At 37.9% G+C, this 21487-nt stretch overlaps 1 protein-coding gene and 1 long non-coding RNA gene across 2 annotated transcripts; both read right to left on the reverse strand.

The window, feature by feature from the left end:
- Positions 1 to 9636: 9636 nt before the first annotated feature.
- On the reverse strand, positions 9637 to 11864 carry LOC110866188 (protein IQ-DOMAIN 32-like). Its single transcript, XM_022115470.2, has 3 exons — positions 11579 to 11864; positions 10367 to 10543; positions 9637 to 9911 (listed from the first exon to the last, which is right to left on the reverse strand). Exons 1-3 carry the CDS (start codon positions 11762 to 11764, stop codon positions 9831 to 9833), a joined length of 444 nt encoding a protein of 147 aa, XP_021971162.1. The 5' UTR covers positions 11765 to 11864; the 3' UTR covers positions 9637 to 9830.
- A 2129-nt stretch (positions 11865 to 13993) lies between these two features.
- Positions 13994 to 14345, reverse strand: LOC118480517. Its single transcript, XR_004863084.1, has 2 exons — positions 14252 to 14345; positions 13994 to 14161 (listed from the first exon to the last, which is right to left on the reverse strand). It is a non-coding gene; the product is annotated as an uncharacterized LOC118480517 (long non-coding RNA).
- Positions 14346 to 21487: the final 7142 nt, after the last annotated feature.

Genomic DNA, 21487 nt, shown 5'->3' on the forward strand with positions numbered 1-21487 from the left:
AGTGTTCTGTTCTTTCTTTCAACAACCCCATTTTGCTCTGGTGTTCTAGGAATGCTGTACTGCCTTACAATCCCTTTCTTCACACAGAAGGCATCCAACTCCTTATTTTTGAATTCTGTGCCATTGTCACTCCTGAAGACTTTTTCTAGAAGGTCAAATTGCTTTTCAACCTGTATCACAAAGTCTTGCAAAATACCTGCAGTCTCATCTTTGGAGTGTAAAAAGAAGGTCCATGTAAACCTAGAGGAGTCATCAACAATAACCAAACAGTATCTTTTCCTTTTGAGACTCATGACTTGCACTGGGCCAAACAAATCCATGTGCAGCATTTGCAAACACTGGGTTGTTTTGGACTCTTCAATGGACTTAAAAGAGCTCTTGTGTTGTTTTCCTTTTAAACAGGAAACACAGTGTTCAGGACATGAAAACATTTTTTGTGGTAAGCCTCTTACTAAGCCATTTTTTGAAATTTCATTTATTGTTTTGAGATTTGTGTGTCCCAGTCTTTTGTGCCATAACTCTGTCTCTTTGTTAGAGGCAGCTGAGAACAGACAGGTATCAGCTCTGGGACACTCTCTTGACATGTCAACAACATAAACATTGCCACTTCTTTGAGCAACAAGTTTTGTTGAGCCTTTCTTGATTATTGCTTCAATCTTACTAACCATTTCTGGTCCGACAATCCTACAACAATCCTTTGTGAAGAATGATCCAAACCCTTTATCACTCATTTGAGACACACTCAGGAGGTTGAATTTCAGATTATCAATAAGATTGACATTTTCAAATTTTACATTTCCAGACTTTACAGTACCAGACCCCAGAACTTTTCCCTTACTATTATTACCAAAGGATATATCACCCCCTCCATGAATTTTGAAATCTTGAAGAAGGGCTTTACATCCTGTCATGTGCCTGGAGCCTCCACTATCTACATACCAAAGACTATCTAAGCAAGCAGAAGCTCCCTGCACATGAAGTAAAGGATTACTTCAAAAAGGTTTCCAAAGCGAGCAGGGCTTTGGATGGGGTCTCAACAGTGTCTGGGATGGAGGCAGATGCATGGACAGTGGTTAGCTCAGGGGTTTGTACATTTTTGGGAATGTATTTCTCTAACCACTGTTGGGGGTCTTGACCTATCATCTGTTGATAACCAAAAGGATGCCTGTTCATTTTTGGTTTAGAGGGCTTTTTGTAAGTCTCATAAACGTGTGGAATCCTTTGGTATGATGCTTTTTCCTTGCCTTTTCTGAATTGATTGGCTGGAGGTGCATCTGTCACTTGTACATCCCTTTGAACAGATGTTTGGTTCAGCTGTTTTGTGACAGCAGTTTGGACAGGGATGAACAGTGGTTGTTTCTTGGTGAACTTAACAGATGATGCTGATGAACTTAAGGATGTTTTGCAGTGTACTCTTTCTTCTTTTCATCAAAGTTTTTGAGATACACACATTCCTTAGTTTTGTGGTTATTTTTACCACAGATGGTGCAGCTTGTAGCAGGTGAAATGTTGCTTGTTTTGTTTATATCATATGCTTTTAGATGAAAAGAATATTTTGTTAGATGATTCTTCTTTTCACAGAATTCACAAAACAAGTTTTTGATCTTTTCTCTTTTCTTTCTTTTCTCAGATTCCTTTGCAACAGAGTTTTGAACCTCTGTTGGGATATCTTTGATAGGAATGACTCTTGCTTTTGGAGCTTTTACACCATCAGTGGTTGTGAAATCCATTGGTTTGAAATTTTCAAGGATATCACGCTCATCAGACCATGTGGGTTTAAATTGGTATTTCTCAATTTCCTCAAAAGTTGAGGATCCCACAGATCTTTCCAAAGTAATTTTGTTACCAAGTTTGTCGGTTATTTTAACCTCTTGGCCATTTTTGTTTGTTGGTATGATTTCAGAAGAAACAGCTTGCATTGCAGCAGTGCTTGCAATGTCATCATATTTTCTATAACCTATACCAAACTTGACATTACTTTTAAGCTGTTTCTCAAGCATAACCTCATACCCTTTGCAAGACTCCACCCACCTTTCACAGGTGATCTGGGTAGACTCTAACTTCTTTTTGCAAACTTGCTATTTTTCTACCATAGTTTGGAGTTGAGTTTTGGTTATGCTTTGTTCTTCTTTCAAACTGCTGATCTCTTTATCTTTTCAGCCAATTTGTTTCTAAGTTCTTTCAATGACTTTTCAAATTTGACCTCATCAGACAAGATTTTATCTCTAAGGTTTTCATTCACCTCTTTAATGTTAGCAAATGCAATCATACAGTTGTCTGAACACAGTTTTTGAAGAACTTGAGGTGATACCTTAGCAGCAGCCATCATGGCATAATCACATTGATGATTATCTTCTTCATCAGCTCTCCCTTCTTCATCACCAGCTTTCTTTGGCTCTTCTTCCTCTTTGTCTTCTTTGGACCAAGGGTCGGTCAGTGGTTCAATCAGGGTTTCTGATTTTTCTTCCAGCAGTAGTTCACCAGCAACTGCAGTAACCACTGCTTCAGCAACTTCATCCACTGTTTCAGCACTTAGCTGTTCACCTTCAGCTTCATCCCCTTCTGGTATTGACTCTAATGCCATCAAACAGAATTCATCATTAAAAGCATCATTAGAAGCATATAGAGCAAAATTTTCATCTCCAAGCTCTTCAGGCATGCTGCTCCAATCAACAAAGCCTTGTGTGAAAAAGCTTTGCTGATCTGGTTGTGTCACAGTTGGAGCAGCTGTTTGAGGTGCAGCAGGTTGCACTTGTGCCTGAGGGACAGGGGCTTGAACATACTGAATTTGTGGAACAGTGGTTTGAACATAATGCACCGGCACAGGGGTTGCAGCATAATGAGCAGTGTTAACATGTGCTGCAGGGGCATATTGGGTATAGTGCACAGTGTTTTGTTGTTGTGGTCTAGGATTTGTGCTAGGGTGAGTTATTATGGGACCAGTAGTTTGACTCCTACATTCTCTAGCAAAGTGACCTAGCCTACTACACTTGTAACACTTGATTTTCGATTTATCCAACCCCACCCTTAAATTTCCATGAAGCCCTGGAAATTTTCTCCCTGTTCTTTTGTAGAACTTGCTTGTTCTTACACTAAGCAAGGCCAACTGATGCAAGATGTCCATATCCTCTAAGTCAGTGGGATCAAAATGTTGCAAATCATTCAGCTCAAAACACAAATTATCTGACATCTGGTTTTCAGTATTTGCTGTGAAAGCATAATTTGTAGAGTGAGAATCAGAGTTGACGAAGTTACCCCCAGATGTTATGACAATAAAATGATCATAACTCTGATCCTTACTACTACTGCCAGATTCTTCCTTACCAAGCAGAGCTGTACTGCCGAATGAATAGTCATCAGCAACTTTACCAGACTCTTGCAACCTCCTTTTTTGGTTCAACTCCCTTTCATAGGTCAGGAGTCTACCATGGAGTTGGGTCAAGGTCAGATCTTTGAATTCAGCTGAATTCCTGGTGACAAAAGCAATTGTGTCCCATTTTTCTGGCAATGATCTAAGGAACCTGCTATTTTGGGTTGCATTTGGAAATGTAACCTTAACAAGCCTTAGCTCACTGATGAGACAACTGAAACGTTCAAATTGTTGGGTTAGTGATTCCCCTTTGATGTGACAAAACGTTTCATACTGCTGATTCAGAATTTCCCTATTGTTTTCAATAACCTCCTCTGTTCCTCCGAACTGTTCCTTCAATGCATCCCATAATTCTTTTGCACTGTCACAATGTAACAGTCCAGCATAGATTTCGTTGGGGAGTGCAGAGGCTATGATGCTAAACGCTTTGGCATCCAGTTCAAACTTCTGAAAATCCAATTCAGTGTAATTTTCAGTTGGTTTAGGAACGGATTTTTTGGCGTCCTCTGCGCTTGGCACCATAGGAACATGAGGACCGAAAACGATAGACCTCCAACATCAAGTGTTTTGTTGAGCGAGGATGTGACGCATCCTTCGCTCCCAGATGTTGTACTCATTTCTTTTCAGCATAGGTGGTTTAAACAAAGAGCCAATGTTATTTTTATCATCTTGTGATTGGGACATCTTTCCGGTTGTTTTACAGGCACTGATTAATCAACTTTATCGGTGAGTAACCTTACTCTGTTTTTCAACACAACGAACAAACGATCAGTATCAACAATTTCGAGCTGAACTATTTACGTCAAAATGATTGTTAGATCAGGTTTGACTGTCCTAGCTCTGATACCAATTGTTAGGATCTGAGTTTGGATTGATTGTGATTTGTGTTTGAATTTAGATGAACAAATGAAAGAGTAGTGCAGCGGAATTTAATGGAACCAAACTTTTCACAATCAAACAGAAGAAATGCTATCAATCATACATTTTCTAACACTGAATCAAATGATTAAATTTATTTTTAAACTCTGATTACAATGTGTGTATGATATGCAAACTCCCCCTCAGCCTGAGCTCAGTTTTTGTTCGTGCAGCAAGAAGATGGTGAATGAGCTAAACAGTTAAGTACAGAGTACTGTTCTATTTATAGGCACTTGCGAACCACTGAGCATCAAAGCTGACGTCACCATGAAAGTGACATCTAACCTCCTAACAAACTCTAACCTCTGATCTATACAAACACTGCTATGCTAACTACTGATATTACATTTCAATGCATAAACTAAACACAAACTACTGCTGCATCCTTCCACTGTTGTGAACCCAGCAGTACTTGTCATGATCAGCAAAGCTTGAACCAAGGCAGTAGATTGAGCAGCAGAGCTTTAGTTCTTCTATCAGACTTTGTCTTGGTCAGTAGTTGTAGGTCAGTAGATTGCATGATCAGCAGATAGGAGGTCAGCAGATGTTGAAACCACTTTCAAGGGGAGAGACTTGCAACCAGACATCTGCTTATTTTGAATCTACTACTGTGATCCAGTTTTGGCTTTTATTATATGTTCCTTTGGTAGGGTTCAATCCCAACAATTACTCATACCCAATTACAACTCGGCACCTCAACACCAAAGTCAAAACCGCACACACATTTTCCTATCACGCTCGCTATACACTTTACATCTTCAAGCTCCATCACGCGTGATAAAGGGCTTACAATTCTGTTCCATCACTCAGCAGTTGCAATCATCCAGTGTCTACCCCGACCACCCCTTATCATATAGTGTGTATATAGGTATAGAGAGAGAAGTGTTTACAAATCTTAAGACTAGAGGCTGTGGTGAGGTCCATCCCCATGAGGATGGGCCGCCACGTAGGCGCCACATCACCGGCTCATGGAGGAGGAGCCTCCTTTACTTTTGAGGGGGGTGGAAGATGGGGCTACCCCACATATTTTTTTATTATTTAATTTATTTACTTGTTTAACTTTTATTGTTTAATGTTTAATTTTTATTGTTTAAGTTTATAAAAACAATTCAAAATTTAAATATAAATAACACATAAAAGAAGACAATAAAATCTATTACATAACATAAATAAAAACTACATAACCTAAAAAAATATATTACCTAAAATTTATAAAAAAAGAAAACATTTAAAAAAATTAAACTACTCGTCTTCGTCTCTGTCACCGTCCCCGACGTTTACGTTGTTCCATATATGTTCTACCAAATCGTGTTGAAAGTTTGCATGCGTATAGTCGTTGGTTAGCGCGAACGAGTTTAAATCCTGTTGCGTCGCATCTACCGGGACAATATTCCCGTATGATGCATTCTCATCATACTCACAGATCGCCCGACCTTCGTCTTCAATAATCATGTTATGGAGCAAAAGGCAAGCGTACATACAAAGGCGCAACCTATTCTGTGTGAAAGCACGTGCCGGTTGTTGAAGGATGGCCCATTTTTTTGTAAAACACCAAAACAACGTTCGATGTCTTTTCTTACAGCTTCTTGACGTTTGGCGAATTTTTTCCTTTTTTCGTCCTCGGGATATGGAATTGTCTTGACAATTGTAGACCAAGACGGATATATTCCGTCAGCAAGATAATACCCGCGTCTATACTCAACCCCTGAAACTGTAAAACGGGTGTCCGGACCGGTTCCATTAACGACATCGCTAAAGATCGCCGATTGGTATAGCACATTGAGGTCGTTGAGTGAACCAGGGAGCCCAAAGAAAGAATGCCAGATCCACAAATCTTGTGACGCCACGACCTCAAGTATTAAGGTTGGATGGCCGTGATCACCTCGCGTGTATTGGCCTCGCCACGCAGTCGGGCAGTTATGCCACTCCCAATGCATACAATCAATGCTACCAAGTATTCCCGGAAACCCGTGCCTTGCTTCATGAGCTTGGTACAACTGTTGAACATCATACGCGTTTGGTTTCTGCAAATATTGTTTGCTATACAGTTTCACCACATTATGGCAAAACCGATACAAACATTCCCACACAGTTCTTGCCGACATCTGTAAGTACTCGTCCAAAGCGTCGGCCATTGTCCCGTACGCAAGTTGGCGAATGGCCGCAGTGCACTTTTGTAAGGTGGTGAACCCTTCATAATTCCGAGCATCGGGTCGTTGCGTGAAAAACGGGTCTAGCCCCGCCAAATCATCAGCAATCCGTGTGAATAACTGGCGACTCATTCGGAACCTTCGTTGGAAAATGTCGGCGTTGTAAATGGGTGCATTCGAAAAATAATCGTTCACCAATTTCTCGTGCGCTCCTGTCGTAAAAAATATATAAATATGAGGAAATATATAAATATATAAAATTTATTAATGACAAACCTTGGCGGTCTCTGTTAATCCGTATTCGTCTGGTAATAACGTTTTCAGACGAGCCATCTTCCTCTTCCTCTTTCTCCTCCAAAAGAATCTGCGTCGCCTTTACCACAACGTTTGCGAAAAAACATCTCCTCTTCGTCCGAAGAAGACGAGGACCACCAAGGATTAGATGCCATTGTGGATGAAAAGATATTTTTTTATAAAAGATTGGTATAAAAATGGGAGTGTTTTTTATAAAAATGGATGAGAATGGGAGAAGAATGGAGAGAAATGGATGAGAATGGTATAAAAAATGGATGGAGTTGATATATATTTAAAGTGGAAAAGGTAATTTTTTTATTAAAACTATCCGTTAATCAACGGATATATTTTTGAAATGGGGCACGTCGATTTCGGCTGTGAGCTGCTGGTGAAGCCGGGACGGGAACAGGGGGCGGTGAGGGGGACCGACGCCGGGCCTAAGCCGGCCCCCATACCGTCTAGTCTACGTAAACTGTATATCCATACAAAGATTTGATGAGACTTATGATGCACACAGCTAGGCCATAGCCCATAGGCCACTCCACTACCTATTGCCTATATATCTTCCATCCGTACGTGATACCCCCGGCCATTTATAATTAACATGATTAGTTATTGTATATTGCTATTTGTATTACGGTTATAGATGAACAAATGTTTAATAAACACTTTGTAAAATGTTCGGTGAAAATTTTATTTATGTTTGTTTATTAATTTAATAAATAAATGAAGATGAATAACACATTCTCTTTGATTAGTTAAATGAACGAGAACGAACATAAAGATCTCGTTCGTTTACTTATATTTGTGAACATTTATTCATCTGCGTTTGCTTATGTTTAGCTCTTTATGTTGTTTAAAAAATTTTGTACATTTGTTTATTGTATCTAAACCTTTGACATTCTTTAATTCTAGAATTATCCTAACAAAAATAAAATAGAAAATCATATTCTCACCTTGTTTATGCATCGTTTCTCTTTCATTCTCATTATTCACATCGAAGAATATGATCAACCTTTCAACGATTTGGCTACAAGTTCCAGCGTGGCTCCTTCCGCCATTCACCTCTAGCCTCCGTCGTCTTCATCGATTTTACTTGTGTTCATTTTTGTTTGTGAACACGTTAATTTCCTTAATGAACGAACATAAACAGAAAATTTCGCTTGGTAAGTATTTTTATAAACTGTGTGAAAACATTATTTTCTTAATGAACAAACACGAAAAAGACTTTGTTCTTGTTCGTTCGATTTGTTTGCAGCCCTAATTTATATTTATATTTTTTAGGGTTAATGTATAATAAAAATCAATATATTTTAGGTGTTTGCAAATTGTATGTGATTAATGGGACTCAGTGAGAGAAATTTGGTATGTAATTTAAAGACTACCCGTGTTTTTACACAGGTTTTACATTTAGCTTGTATCATAGCTAAAATTTGTATTAAAACATAAAATTTTTAAGGATTAGTGTATAATAAAAATCAATATAGTTCTTATTTCGTGCGAAAGAAATTATCCATTCTTATATATTGATATATTAGTTTTTGAACACTTTTAAAATACACGTTTTAGAAAATTCAATGATAATCGCGTTACTAGCACACTCGATAGATACGTAAAAGTTAGAGTGAATTGCAAGTTTTGTCCTTTATCTTTAGGCCATTTTGCAAGTTTTGTCCTTTATGTTTAAATTTGACGAGTTTTGTCCTTTATGTTTGAAAATCAAGCACGTTTTACCCTTTGGGGCAAAACGTGCTTGATTTTTAAGGACAAAACGTGCTTGATTTTTTAAACATAAAGGACAAAACGTGCTTGATTTTTAAACATAAAGGACAAAATGTGCTTGATTTTTAAGGCCCAAAGGGTAAAACGTGCTTGATTTTCAAACATAAAGGACAAAACTCGTCAAATTTAAACATAAAGGACAAAACTTGCAAAATGGCCTAAAGATAAAGGATAAAACTTGCAATTCACTCTAAAAGTTATGAAATTGTATTTCTTTTTTAATAACGAAACATTACCCCATTACTTTTTTATCACTTTGGATACAAACCTATACTAACATATTAAAAATTATCCATGTCAATGAATTTCAGTATTTTTACATGTTAAATGCCACTTTAATTAAATTAAACTAGGGTCGTATTTACTCACGCGTTGCGCAGAGACGCGACTGAAATTCAGAACGTATAGCATACCATGACAACCGATAAATAAATTTGTAAAATTAAATAAAATGATATCTAAATGGGTTATGCTATTTGTATCGTAACTCGGCTCTGAACATCAAATAATAAAAAAAAGGTAAAACAGTATAGTAAATAACAAAGGTAACGAAAAAGAAAACGATAGAAACTCGATCGGTTTTGATGCGCTCGTTATAGCAAAGAAAAAGAAAAGTTAAAAAATATGTTCAAAAAACTAAAATAAAAAAAGCATTCGCCACCCCAGTTAAAGCGAAGAAAAAAAAATTAAAAATATGTCTAAAACGGTATTAACATGTTCGTTAAAAAACTATTTAAGGGTAGTAATATGATTTGTTTAAAGTAAAATAAAAAAAAATACAATAGTTAAACTTTAACTAAATAAGTTGTAAATGAAAAAGTTTACACTAAATAACGAAATAGACTAAATGACAAAAAAACACTATTCATATTTTTATAATTTATACCGAGATAATATATTTCTTTTGAAATAATTGTAAAGGTATATTATAATGGCAATGGTTAACCCATAATTTATTTCTTAGATTATGGTGGTTTCATTAGTTAAAATCTTATTTATAATAAATTTTAGTAGGATGTAAATAATGATTTGTTCTTCTTGCATTAAACTGAAAAGCTTCATGTGAAAGCCTACTTTTGAATTGTAACTAAAAAAATTACGTTGTTAGAAGCCTAGTAAATAGATATTGCATTTACAAAAATTGGTTACATGTACCATGATGCTAGTATATACGTAGATTGTTTTTTTGTCATCTAGCATAAGCATTTGGATGCTAAAGGCTTCCTAATGTAGATAAAGAGTTGTGGTTTCAAAGAACCCAAAAATTACATGTTTATCATTTACATTCACAAAATGATAACATGCTGGTCTACAAGTTATAGCAACCCCAAAAGCTTTGATATGCAGACTGAGCCTTTAAGTTGATTTGCCTTTGAAGTGTTTTCCGCTTTCTTCAACTGTAGATATAAAGTTAAATGTTATAAATTTGGTTGTAAACAATTTGTAAACGTTGTTAATGGGTTGCATAAATGTGTTAAACGAGTCAAAACAGGTTAAAAGGTCAATCTATTTAGTTAAACATGTTGATGGGTTAAACCATTAAATTAAACAGGTCAACCCGAGCACAAACCAGTATCGTAAAATAGCAACCCCAAAAGCTTTGATATGCAGACTGAGCCTTTGGTTGTAACTTTGATAGTTGGTGGTAATTACAAAAATGCCACCTTGTCTTTTTGGGTTTTCCTTCAATTTGTATGTTTAGTATGTTAAGATTATTTGTATTTGATCTTTTGCCTAAAAGGTCAACCTATTTAATTAAACATGTTGATGGGTTAAACAATTAAATTAAACAGGTTAACCCGAGCACAACCCAGTGTCGTAAAATGGTAATTGCATGGATAGAAGAAGCAACCTTGGTGCACAATTGGCGTGACTCGGTAACCTGAACTCGCGCATGGGCTCGAGCCTGGACACGAGCCAAAGCCTGCAACCTTCTCAAATCATCAGCAGCTTGTTTCCTTATAATGTGACCCCTCACCATTGCCTGAAGCTTCACCAGTGACCTTATCACCCGTAATGCTTTCCTCGCCTATAAATTCAATTCATAAATAGTTTCGACATTTCACACTACTTAGGAAAAAAAAAAAAAAAAAAGGGATAATCATAACATCATTTGGGAACCAAATGGGTGACTTTCTTATTTTTACTCAAATGGGCGACTTTTATTCTGATATATATGTAAAAAAAACTGGGTGTAATAAATTTTTTTATAAGTAATATATATTAGCTACTTGGTGTTTGGACAGTAAACCTCAATTTTCGTACACGTGGCTTGCTGATTTTAACTAGAGGTGCAACTCGAGCTCAGCTCGAAAAAAAGCTCGAACGAGCCGAGCTTAAACGAACTCGAGTTCGAGCCTAAAAACAAGCTCATTTAGTAAACGAGCCCGAGCCTGAGCTTCGGTTATCGAGCTCGAGCCGGCTCGCAAGACTAAACGAGCTTTCTGTTTATATATTTTTTATTAATATATTAAACATATATTTATATAATAATAATAATTACCATTTATATAAATATAAAAAATAACTAAATTATATGTATAATAATAGTTATAATTAATATAAATTTATTAATAAATACTAAACGAGTCGAGCCCGAGCTTGAAAAATTACCTTCGAGCCGAGCTCGAGCTTCATATGTTAAAGGAGCTCGAGCTTGATCGAGCTTGGGGTCGGCTCGTCTCGTTTGCACCCTAATTTTAACATTCTAAGTCCAATAGTTTAAAAATTGCATTTATAGTTAGTTCACTAGTTTGCTGATTTTAACCGTTAGTCTATTAGTTTGCTGATTTTAATAGTTTCAGTCCACACCACTAATTGATGATAAATCAACAAACTAATGGATGATAAATGCAATTTTTTAACTATTGGACGTTGTTAAATCAGCAAACTATAAGTACGAAAATTGAGGTTTACTCTATTTTTATTTATATTTAAAAAAAAGTTTATTTTTGTCGTTGATGATTTTTTCATTATAAAAAAATTACATAAGAACAAGAATAGGTTGTAAACGGACAAAAAGTTTTGCCGTAGTAAAAAACAATGATAGAGACTAAAAAATTACCAGATAACCTCGGTAGAAAGATTGTATTTTAACCGCCGCCCGTTGGCCGGAAACATCGTAGTGAGCGACGGCGGTGGTGGAGGAACGAGGTGGCGTGTCAGGTGATCGATTGAGTAACGGGTGGGCGAGATGGTGGTGAGTTTGGGATTTGAAGAATGCTTTGAAGAATCTTTTAGTTTTGCCCATTTTGTTTGTGGTTTACACTTCCGGTGACGGCTTGATGATATATATGGTTGAATGAGAATGAGATGGCATAAAAGAGAGAGACGATGGTTAGTTGTGAACTAATATTTACTTTTTTTTTTTAAGTCATGTCCAGCTATAGATGATTAGATCAATGCAATAGAGAAAAATGCCCGGATAGTTTCGTTTTTTTTTACCTATAGTCTCTAACTTTCTAAAATTACCTGAATAGTCTCCAAGTTTTCATTTTTTGTTCCCGAATAGTCCCTGGGTCTAATTTCAGTTTGTTTTCTCTGTTAAGATAGTGTGAAATGACAAAAATACCCTTTTCTTAAAAGGCCAAACCACAGGGACTATCCGGGCATCTTCTTCATTTTTATTTATAAAACCCCACCACCACACTTCATCTTCAACCTCCACCCACCATCACCCTCTTCCACCCTCCACCATCACCACCACTGCAATCGCAGTTGTCGCCGGTGCCGGTAAAACAGCTAGCCACCGTCGGCCATCAAAGCACCACCGTCACCATCAACATCCTCAGTTATCATCATCAATAATCAGAGAAAAAAAATAATAAACTTAAGATGTGATCCGAAAGAAAAGAAATTAGAAAGAGAGGATGTTGTTGAAGATTTACCCGATCACTACTGCCGGAGCTACCGATTTCTGCCGCCACCACTTCCAGCGCCGCCGCCGCCGGGGGGGGGGGGGGGGTCGCCGGTGATCGGCCGGCTCCCTTCTTCTTCTTCGGTCGCTCTCCCTCCCTCCCTCCCTCTCTCTCTCTCTCTCTCTCTCTCTCTCTTTCTCGCCTGTTTCTGTCTTTCCACCGGTCGCTCTCTCTCCTCTCTGCCATCTCGGGTCCGATGTCAACCACCACAGCGCCACCGGCTGTGGTGGTTCTTGTGTTCGTTGTCGTCCGCCGCCACTCAGCAGATGGTGATTGGCGGTTTGTTTGAGAGGAGAGAGAGGAGTAGATGAGGGAGGAGATGAGTGTGGGTGTGAGGTTATCATCAAAGAAGGAGAGGGCACAGGGGTTTTGTCTGGTGTGCGGGTTATGATTCACAGGGTGGTGGGGGAGGGTGGAGGAGGGTGATGGTGGCGGTGATGGTGGATGGTGGAGGAGGGTGATGGTGGGTGGAGGTTGAAGATGAAGTGTGGTGGTGGGGTTTTATAAATAAAAATGAAGAAGATGCCCGGATAGTCCTTGTGGTTTGGCCTTTTAAGGAAAGGGTATTTTCCTCATTTCACACCCTCTTAACAGAGAAAACAAACTGAAGTTAGACCCAGTGACTATCCGGGAACAAAAAATGAAAACTTGGGGACTATTCAAGTAATTTTAGAAAGTTGGGGACTATAGGTGAAAAAAGGCGAAACCAAAGGGTCTATCCGGGCATTTTTCTCATACAATAAACTAGAAAAAAAAAGAACTAGTGATGATTTTTTGACGTCTATATTTTTAATTTGTAACTTAAGTTTAACTAAATTTAGGGTAAATTACATTTTTCGTCCTTTATGTTTATACCGGATTGCCTTTAACTTAAATAATTACAGTCACAATCCTTTATTTGCAAAACTTGTTACACTTTACGTCCTTTAGTATTAACCAGATTAAAATTTTCAGTTAAGTTTATTCAATTAAGGGTATTTTGGTCAATTCATATTTTTATTTAAAAAATTAATAAATAAAACCAAAACATTGCATATACACCTCATCTTCCCCAATTTCATAACCCTAAAACCTTAACCACCACATCTTACCACCACCACCACCACCACCTCATCCTCATTCATCATCTTCGGCTGTCAATCGCCATCTTTTTCAGTCACCATAGATTTTGATGAAGCAGAGTGAAATATAGTTGCAATATGGTTTTTAAATCTTTTAACGGTCATCGTTCTTTTGGTTAGCAATTAACCAAATTCTGAGATGTAGCAGAATGCAAAAAATTAACACTGTCGCTAATCGTCTCCTTCTCCGGTCACCGCTGCAACTCCAACTGACCTCCGTTTTCCTTTTCCGATTACAACTGCTACTACATTTAACCATCTCCTTTCCTTGAAACCCCAAATCACAAGTCACATATCCACATCGTTACTTCCAACCCTATAAGGTCTTCATCTCAAACACCACCAACTGATTAACTACCCGCTGTCAGTCATTCATCATCTCCCAGATTTAATACACATACACAAATTAATAAATGAATCAAACATACTCTGTAATAAAAATTAAATTAATTCCAATTTATATTAAGAAATTAGAAACATACAATGAAATATTGTTTTAGATCGCTTAAGAAGATGACCCTGTAAGAGGTTTCGACCCGACCTGGATGCTAATTGCCGTTTAATCTTATCCAAACTGGCCTCTGTAGCATTAGGCCCATCTTTATCTCTCTAATTAACCAAAATCACACCCACAAAATTCAATTCAAATCAAACAATATTAAATACAATCCTAAAACCAGTGTATGGAAAGAATCTGACCACAGATGAATTGGTAGCCATAGCAGAAGACTTGTTGAACAAAGTGACAGTTTGTGTTGTTGGAGATCAAGATGTGGTGGTTAGGGGTTTAGGGTTAAGAAATTGGGGAAGATGAGGAGGTGTATATGCAATGGTTTTGGTTTTATTTATTAAACAATTAAATAAAAATATGAATTGACCAAAATACCTTTAATTGCATAAACTTAACTGAAAATTTTAACCTGGTTAATACTAAAGGACGTAGAGTGTAACGGGGTTTGCAAATAAAGGATTACGACTGTAATTATTGAAGTTAAAGGCTATCCGTTGCAATCCGGTATAAACATAAAGGACGAAAAGTGTAATTTAAACGTAAACTTTTCGTAGGACATACGGACCGCTAATTGTTGTTACATGATTTTAGTTTATAGAGTACAAAGTACAACCAACAATATACATAATTGTTGTAAATTAACATTATATAAAGCAAATTGTTACAAATGACACTGTTACAAAAACAATAAGCTCAACCGAACTTTTACGTACTACAAAAGAATTAGCATAATCTTTTTGTGATAGTTTTTTCCCACCACCGGCTATGAGCAAAATGGCTTAATCAGCGGTTACGCCTGTCGGTTGATACAACAAAAAAACACCGACCATTTTGGAATTGCGTACGCCGGTTGATCTACAACAACAATAAGCAATTGTCTGTTAGCATAAGAAAAGACAATTAATAAAAAACGAAAAGTACTAAGCTTACCATTGTGATCAACTCTGGTACACAACATGAATCGGAAATACGTACCTAATTGGGCAGACGATGAGGAGATAGGAAATGACATAGCAAACAAAGTTTTGCATAAAGTCTAACAATCTATTGTACAAAACAACAAAAATACATAAATTCTTAATGCTAACAAATTTAAACAAAAACACATAAAAATATCGGTATTTAAGATATCATTCGTAGTAGGAATTTCCGAATGCTTCTTGGAATACTTCGGAATGAATGTATCCATGTTAGACTTGACATTCAACATTTCCTAAAAAAAGTTAACGATTAGTAATTTTTTTTAGAAATCGAATGGATTCAGTCTTATACATACACGAGGAAGGTAATCAAAAAAGAAAGAAGAGGCGTTCTTCTTTCTTTTATCACTTAGGAGCCGTGTGAGATGCAAGTCTCATGCACGGTTTTGAATGAGAGAAAGAAGTGACGAATCCTTTTTTCGACTCTAACTCTCCCACTCCAGTCTTCTATAAGAAAAACAATAATGAAACGTTATGCCAACAACGCGATAGTTATAAGCATTAAATTACTATAATGATCGACAAATGTAGATCGTAGAAACCCCGAAGCAAAATGAAAAAAACAGTCGACATGTTTTTCAGAATCCAAACAGCATACAAACTGCATATGATGAACCCAAAGAACAAATTTCTCTAACAAATAAAAAGCAAAATGAAAGCATGGAAAAAGTATGAACTTTGACAACTGGCAAATTTTCAGGTTAATTCGTACGACCTAATCACTGATTTTAAATTAATTACGTGCATTTATATTAAATTATATGTTAATTGAGTCCATAAATAGCCCAAATACTATACACAAAAACCTTATGGGTTGCTTCAACCTCTTCCCATTCCTAATCAAGTTTGGGAGGAAATATCCATGGATTTTATCACCAGCCTTCCTCTGTCGAACGGTAAAAACGCCATTTAGGTCATTGTTGATCGGCTAACCAAGTTCGCACACTTTATCCTGTTACAACCCAACTACACTGCCACTTCCCTTTCAACCATTTTCCTTGATCAAATCTACAAGTTACATGGTCTCCTAAACAACATACTTTCAGACCGTGACCTAATCTTTCTCAGCAAGTTTTGGAAAGAATTATTTCATTATGGGGGCGGTACTCCCTTGTAACGCCCTGCTTTTTCATACTTTCCATAATTTGGAAGCTCGCCTTGTAATGCTATTTTTGGAAATCTTGTATTCTTATAATCGTCTTTTCGTTGTAATCGTTGTAAAATCCGAGACTTGGATCATAAATAAAATTCGTATTTCTTTAAATTCACATTCTACATATTCATACATGCTCATACATTCAAATTCATTGTACATCGAATCCTTATTCGTAATTCATACGCATACGGTACTTATTTACGATACATGTCCATGCTTGTCCTTAAATTGTTGATACTTAAAAACCCCTAATAATATGCTTATTTACACAACGATTAATCATCTAATATGTGACATATACTTGTCACTTAGAAACATATTACATACTTGTACATCAAACTTTTTACCTAGTTAAATCATGTTTTATTCCATGTTATACCTTATTACGAGTTAAGGAAAACATTGTTACATATTGTTACATAACTTAAACAATAAAATGGCACATTATAATGTTTAAAAAATAAAAATAAAATATATGGCAGCCCCTATTAGCGCAAATCAGCCCTTATTGGGTTGGTTTTGTGGGCTTGTTTCAAGGTTTAACCCCTTCTAAACACTTCCAAAGCCCAACCCATTGAAACCCTAATCCCTTTCCTATATAATAAGCACTTCCCCACTCCTTATTCCACTTTTACAAGCCTCCAAACACTTCAAAAACCCTCCCAAACTCAGCTGAGTTTCAGCCATGTTTTTGAAAGTTCCAGCCATAAAAAATGAGTTTTAACTCACTTCCACTTCAATTTTCTTCTCGTTCTTCTTCTACAACACTTGGATAACCTCTAAGAAGGTTCTCACAAGTTTGCTTGGGCAAAATAAGGTGAAACCTCACCTTTTTTTAGGTCCAAAGTGCACCTAAATTCTGCTCATTTTTATCTTCATGTTTTGGAAGAAAACTCATGTTTTCTTCGTACATTCATATGTCCTTATGCCACTAATCAAGACTATGATTATATGTGCTTAAAAAAAACAAGGTTGTAACATGTAAATCCATAGGTTTAATGTAACACCCCAACCCGGAAGGGCTGACGTGTCACAATAACGATAACATAAACAAAAGTCATAATTCCATTTATTTATTTGATAGGATACAACCACACGACTATTAAAATTTAGATTAATATACAAGCGGAGACATTCATCTTAATTAACTAACATCTTCAGATTTATTCCTAGGCTTTATTCTTCTCTCTTTTCCCCTCCCAAAGTAACCTGTGGACCTGTATATACAAAAAGTTTACGGAATGAGCCGAATGCTCAGTACGGAATTTTAGGCTCAAATAACAAATAACGCTTTATATGAAATCTTATCCGGATGGAACTTTATGCGGAAATGATACGATGCAAGAACAAAATTTCATAATCATATCTTACGGATGTACCCATGAGCAAACTTAAAACGTGACAATACACAGGTAGCTACTCCTGCATAATTATCACATGAGATGGCGAATTGGCATACCCGTTATCCACCTCCTTATACTTATACTTAAATCCTAGGATCGATCCATACGCCTCCTAATAGCCTTATGTACCACACTTGTACTTAAGAGACGCCGTGAACTGATCTCTCCGTCACGGATGGAGCACATGATGTTGATGCCACAACAACATGCTCGTGGGACACTCCACGAGAAGCGATACTCAGGGTATCAGAGTACAAATGGTCTTATTCACATAACTTATAAAACTTATTTTCATAATAAAACGGAACATATATTGGAACATGCGATAATGAGTATAACAACATAATACTATCGCATGACATGAAAGTTAAATCAAATGATAGGAATCGAACGGACTGTCAAATGAATCGATAATCAAAGACGTGAGGAGTTTTTAACAGATATAGTAATTTAGTGGTTTTTATAACAATTTGAATATGAAGCAATAAAGAGTGGGGTAAGGATCCGTACCTTAATAATTCCAAAATGAATCTACCTTGTGCTAATGTTTTAGATTTATACGGGCAGAGTTTAGACTACTGATTAATCTTTTAACCTAATTTAAATAACATGCACACAAACTAGGTTAGTAACTTAATACAGCATTTACGTCAATTCACGAGATTAAACCTTCACAACTGTCACACCCCCAAAATCCACCCACGGAGTACTACCGCTTGGAGGCGTGACTGACCAGGATCCAGCCACCAATCATACTGAACAAGCATATAAACAGTTATAAAAGTTTAACCAATACGATTGGTGTTTCAAACAAACAAAGTTTAAGTTGCAAGCGGAAGCATAAATCTCAAAAGTAAAACATAAGTTCAAATGGTTTCAAGTTTAACATAGTACGCAGCAATCCGTGTCCCACAACGACTCTCCTCCATGCAAGCTCCAGCTGAGTACCTATGGTCCTGCAAAGCATGTAGTAACGAGTCAACAACTAGTTGAGTGAGTTCACAGTTGGGTGTTCGTTTTAGTTGTTTCGAAAACAGATTCTTTTAACTGGCATCCTGCCGTGGGGGTTACCCCATAGTTTAGAAACGTGACATGTTATTTCCCGGTTATACTGGCACTCCGGCCGTGGGGGCTACCCCATGTGAATCATCTGGCTCTCCAGCCGTGGGGGCTACCCCATGTGTATACTAGACTCGTTACCATATCGACTGCTGACTGTAGTCATGTTTATGTGCCCTGAAAACATCAATGTCTATCATCATTGACGTGCCCCAGATCCATTAGTTCACGCCCGTCCTCTGCGGCACGGTGTGAGGTTTGTCAGACCTAAATAGCGCTATCTAACTAATGACCCGCTCGCCATTGGCCCGGCGATTAAGTCGATACAAAAAGGAGGGACTTCGTGATAGAGTTTTAGTCTAGTACGAGTTATCCGTCCATCCGGACGAGGAATCACATTCCTGAACCATAGCCGTCCTACCCAAGGAGGACGAGGAATCCACGTTCCTTTACCCCGTTCCCAACCCAGGGAATCCCATGCTTTGTAGAGGGTGTGAACTCACCTTGGTTTGCTCGGCAGTAACACAGAAAAGTTAATCAAGTTGCAGGAAATCAATTAGGTCCTATCACAGATATTATTCGTATCAGATTCAAGCCAAGCAGTGCACGAATGTTCAACACGTATTGTACACAGGTATTGATCATGGCAAACACGTTTAACATTAACAGCTCACAGTTAACAGTCATATACAACCCAAAGTCTAAGTGTGAGGCCCTAATAGTTGGGCTCGTAATAACAGGCCCAAACAATACGTCAACAGTAACACAGAAGTCCATAAGGCCGGCCCATTAACTAAGGCCCGTAACTAAGCAAGTCCAATAAGCGTGGTCTCGAGTCGCAACCGGACTCGCAAGCGTGGTTTCGAGTCATGCTGTTTGTGTTGATCATAGGTGGTTGCGAGTCGCAACCTATGTCGCAACCGTGGTTTCGGCTGATCATGCTAAGGTCTCGAGTCGCAACGGGACTCGTAACCTGTGTCGCAACCTGTGGTCTCGGCTTGTCATGCTATGGTTGCGAGTCGTAACCAGGTGTTCTCGACTCGCAACTGGTGTCGCAACGTGGAGATTTCGAGTCGCAACCAGGGGTTCCGACTCCCCAGCAGCTGCTGATCCTTCGCAGATTGTACTATCCAATAGAATTCATGCAGAATTATGTACTATCCACTAAACATGTTTTGTTGTCTAATATTTACCCAAAATGGATCAAACAATGCAGGTTTCAAATATTCAAACCACATTCAAAGCATATTCAAGTAGTTCTTCATGTTCTTCAAACATTCAAAAACACATTCATCAAGTTCTTCACATATTCATAACATAAATAACCCTTATTCAAACAAGATTATGAACAACCATCATAACACTTAGCATAACACACAAACTCGGTTTTTATATAGATCCGATTACATGACAAGTGCAACCCGGTTTCATGTTCATTAACATAAGTGGTTTGAATCACATTTAGACACAAGATACTATAACCCATCATGCATTATATATCCGGAATCAAGACATATTAACCGATTATCAACATTGTACACATTAGAATCATCATGTACATCAAGAACATCATGTAAACACTAATATCCAAACACCATAAACATCATCCTTTGTTCAACAAGTAGCTATTTCCTTTCAAGTAACATTCTTATCATAAACAATCATTTCATGTGCAACAACTTAGCAAACAACCATAATGTCATAATCATCAATCCAAGCACAAACACAATAAGAATCACTAACCGGTTAAGAGGTAGGAAAGGTGAACTCCAAGTGTCGATTTCCAAGCTTGAGCCGAAGTCCTAGTGCTAACCGATTGGATCCGAAAATGATGTGTGTTTGTGTTCTTAGGGTTTTAGTAGGAGAGTATGTATGTAGGAGAGTGAGTGTGGTTGCCCAAAGAGTGGTAAGGTTGGCAAAGAGTATGCTATATATACTAGTTCCCCCAAGGTGCACCCTAATGGGTTTACATATCGGCTAAGGGGTTTACGGCCCAAATGGCCCAACCGGCCAAAGGCCCAAATCGGTTATGTTCACTCGAGACCACATGGTCTCGAGTCGGGTCCTTGTTGTTTCGGTTCATACACATACACGCATACACATAAATATAACATATAATTCAACGATTCAATTAGCCACACATGTTCAAACACGTTACATCAAAATACAAAAAAGGTTCTAAATTTCGAGTTGTCACATCATCCCCAAGTTGAAAGAAATTTCGTCCCGAAATTTGATGGCACTCACTGAGGAAGCTAGTCAAGTTGTATAGTTTTCCCGGTTGTCCTGGGGTGTCACATCCACCCCCCGTTGATCTGGAATTTCGTCCCGAAATTCCGTAGCTTCAGCCTCAGTAGTGGTCGCACCGTTTGCAAACAGTTGGGGATACTTTTGTTTCATCCGATCTTCGCGCTCCCAGGTGAACTCTGGGCCGCAACGTGAGTTCCAACGAACTCGAACGAGAGGTATTCTAGTGCTCTTGAGGAACTTAACATCCCGGTCCGTGATTTCGACTGGTTCTTCGACGAATTTCAACTGTTCGTCGATCGTGAGTTCCTTCAGAGGAACTACGTGGGTCTCATCTGACAGACACTTCTTCAGATTCGACACATGGAAAACGTTGTGAACTGCACCGAGTTCCGATGGTAAGTTCAGTCTGTAGGCCACCTTGCCTATTTTCTCAATGATTTCGAAAGGTCCAACGTATCGTGGGTTGAGTTTGCCTCGTTTACCAAAACGAACCACACCCTTCCAGGGTGAAACTTTGAGTAATGCCCGCTCCCCAACCTGGAGCTCAAGTGGTTTCCTGCCCTTATCGGCGTAGGC

This window comes from Helianthus annuus, chromosome 7 (genome assembly GCF_002127325.2).
Source record: "Helianthus annuus cultivar XRQ/B chromosome 7, HanXRQr2.0-SUNRISE, whole genome shotgun sequence".
NCBI classification, from domain to species: domain Eukaryota; kingdom Viridiplantae; phylum Streptophyta; class Magnoliopsida; order Asterales; family Asteraceae; genus Helianthus; species Helianthus annuus.

Coding starts and splice junctions, on each gene's coding strand:
- LOC110866188 (XM_022115470.2), bottom strand. CDS start 11,764: ATGGGCAAAACTAAAAGATTCTTCAAAGCATTCTTCAAATCCCAAACT. Junction 10,544..11,578: donor CTTTCTACCGAGGTTATCTG/GTAATTTTTTAG, acceptor TTGAATTTATAG/GCGAGGAAAGCATTACGGGT. Junction 9,912..10,366: donor CACGCCAATTGTGCACCAAG/GTTGCTTCTTCT, acceptor TTATATCTACAG/TTGAAGAAAGCGGAAAACAC.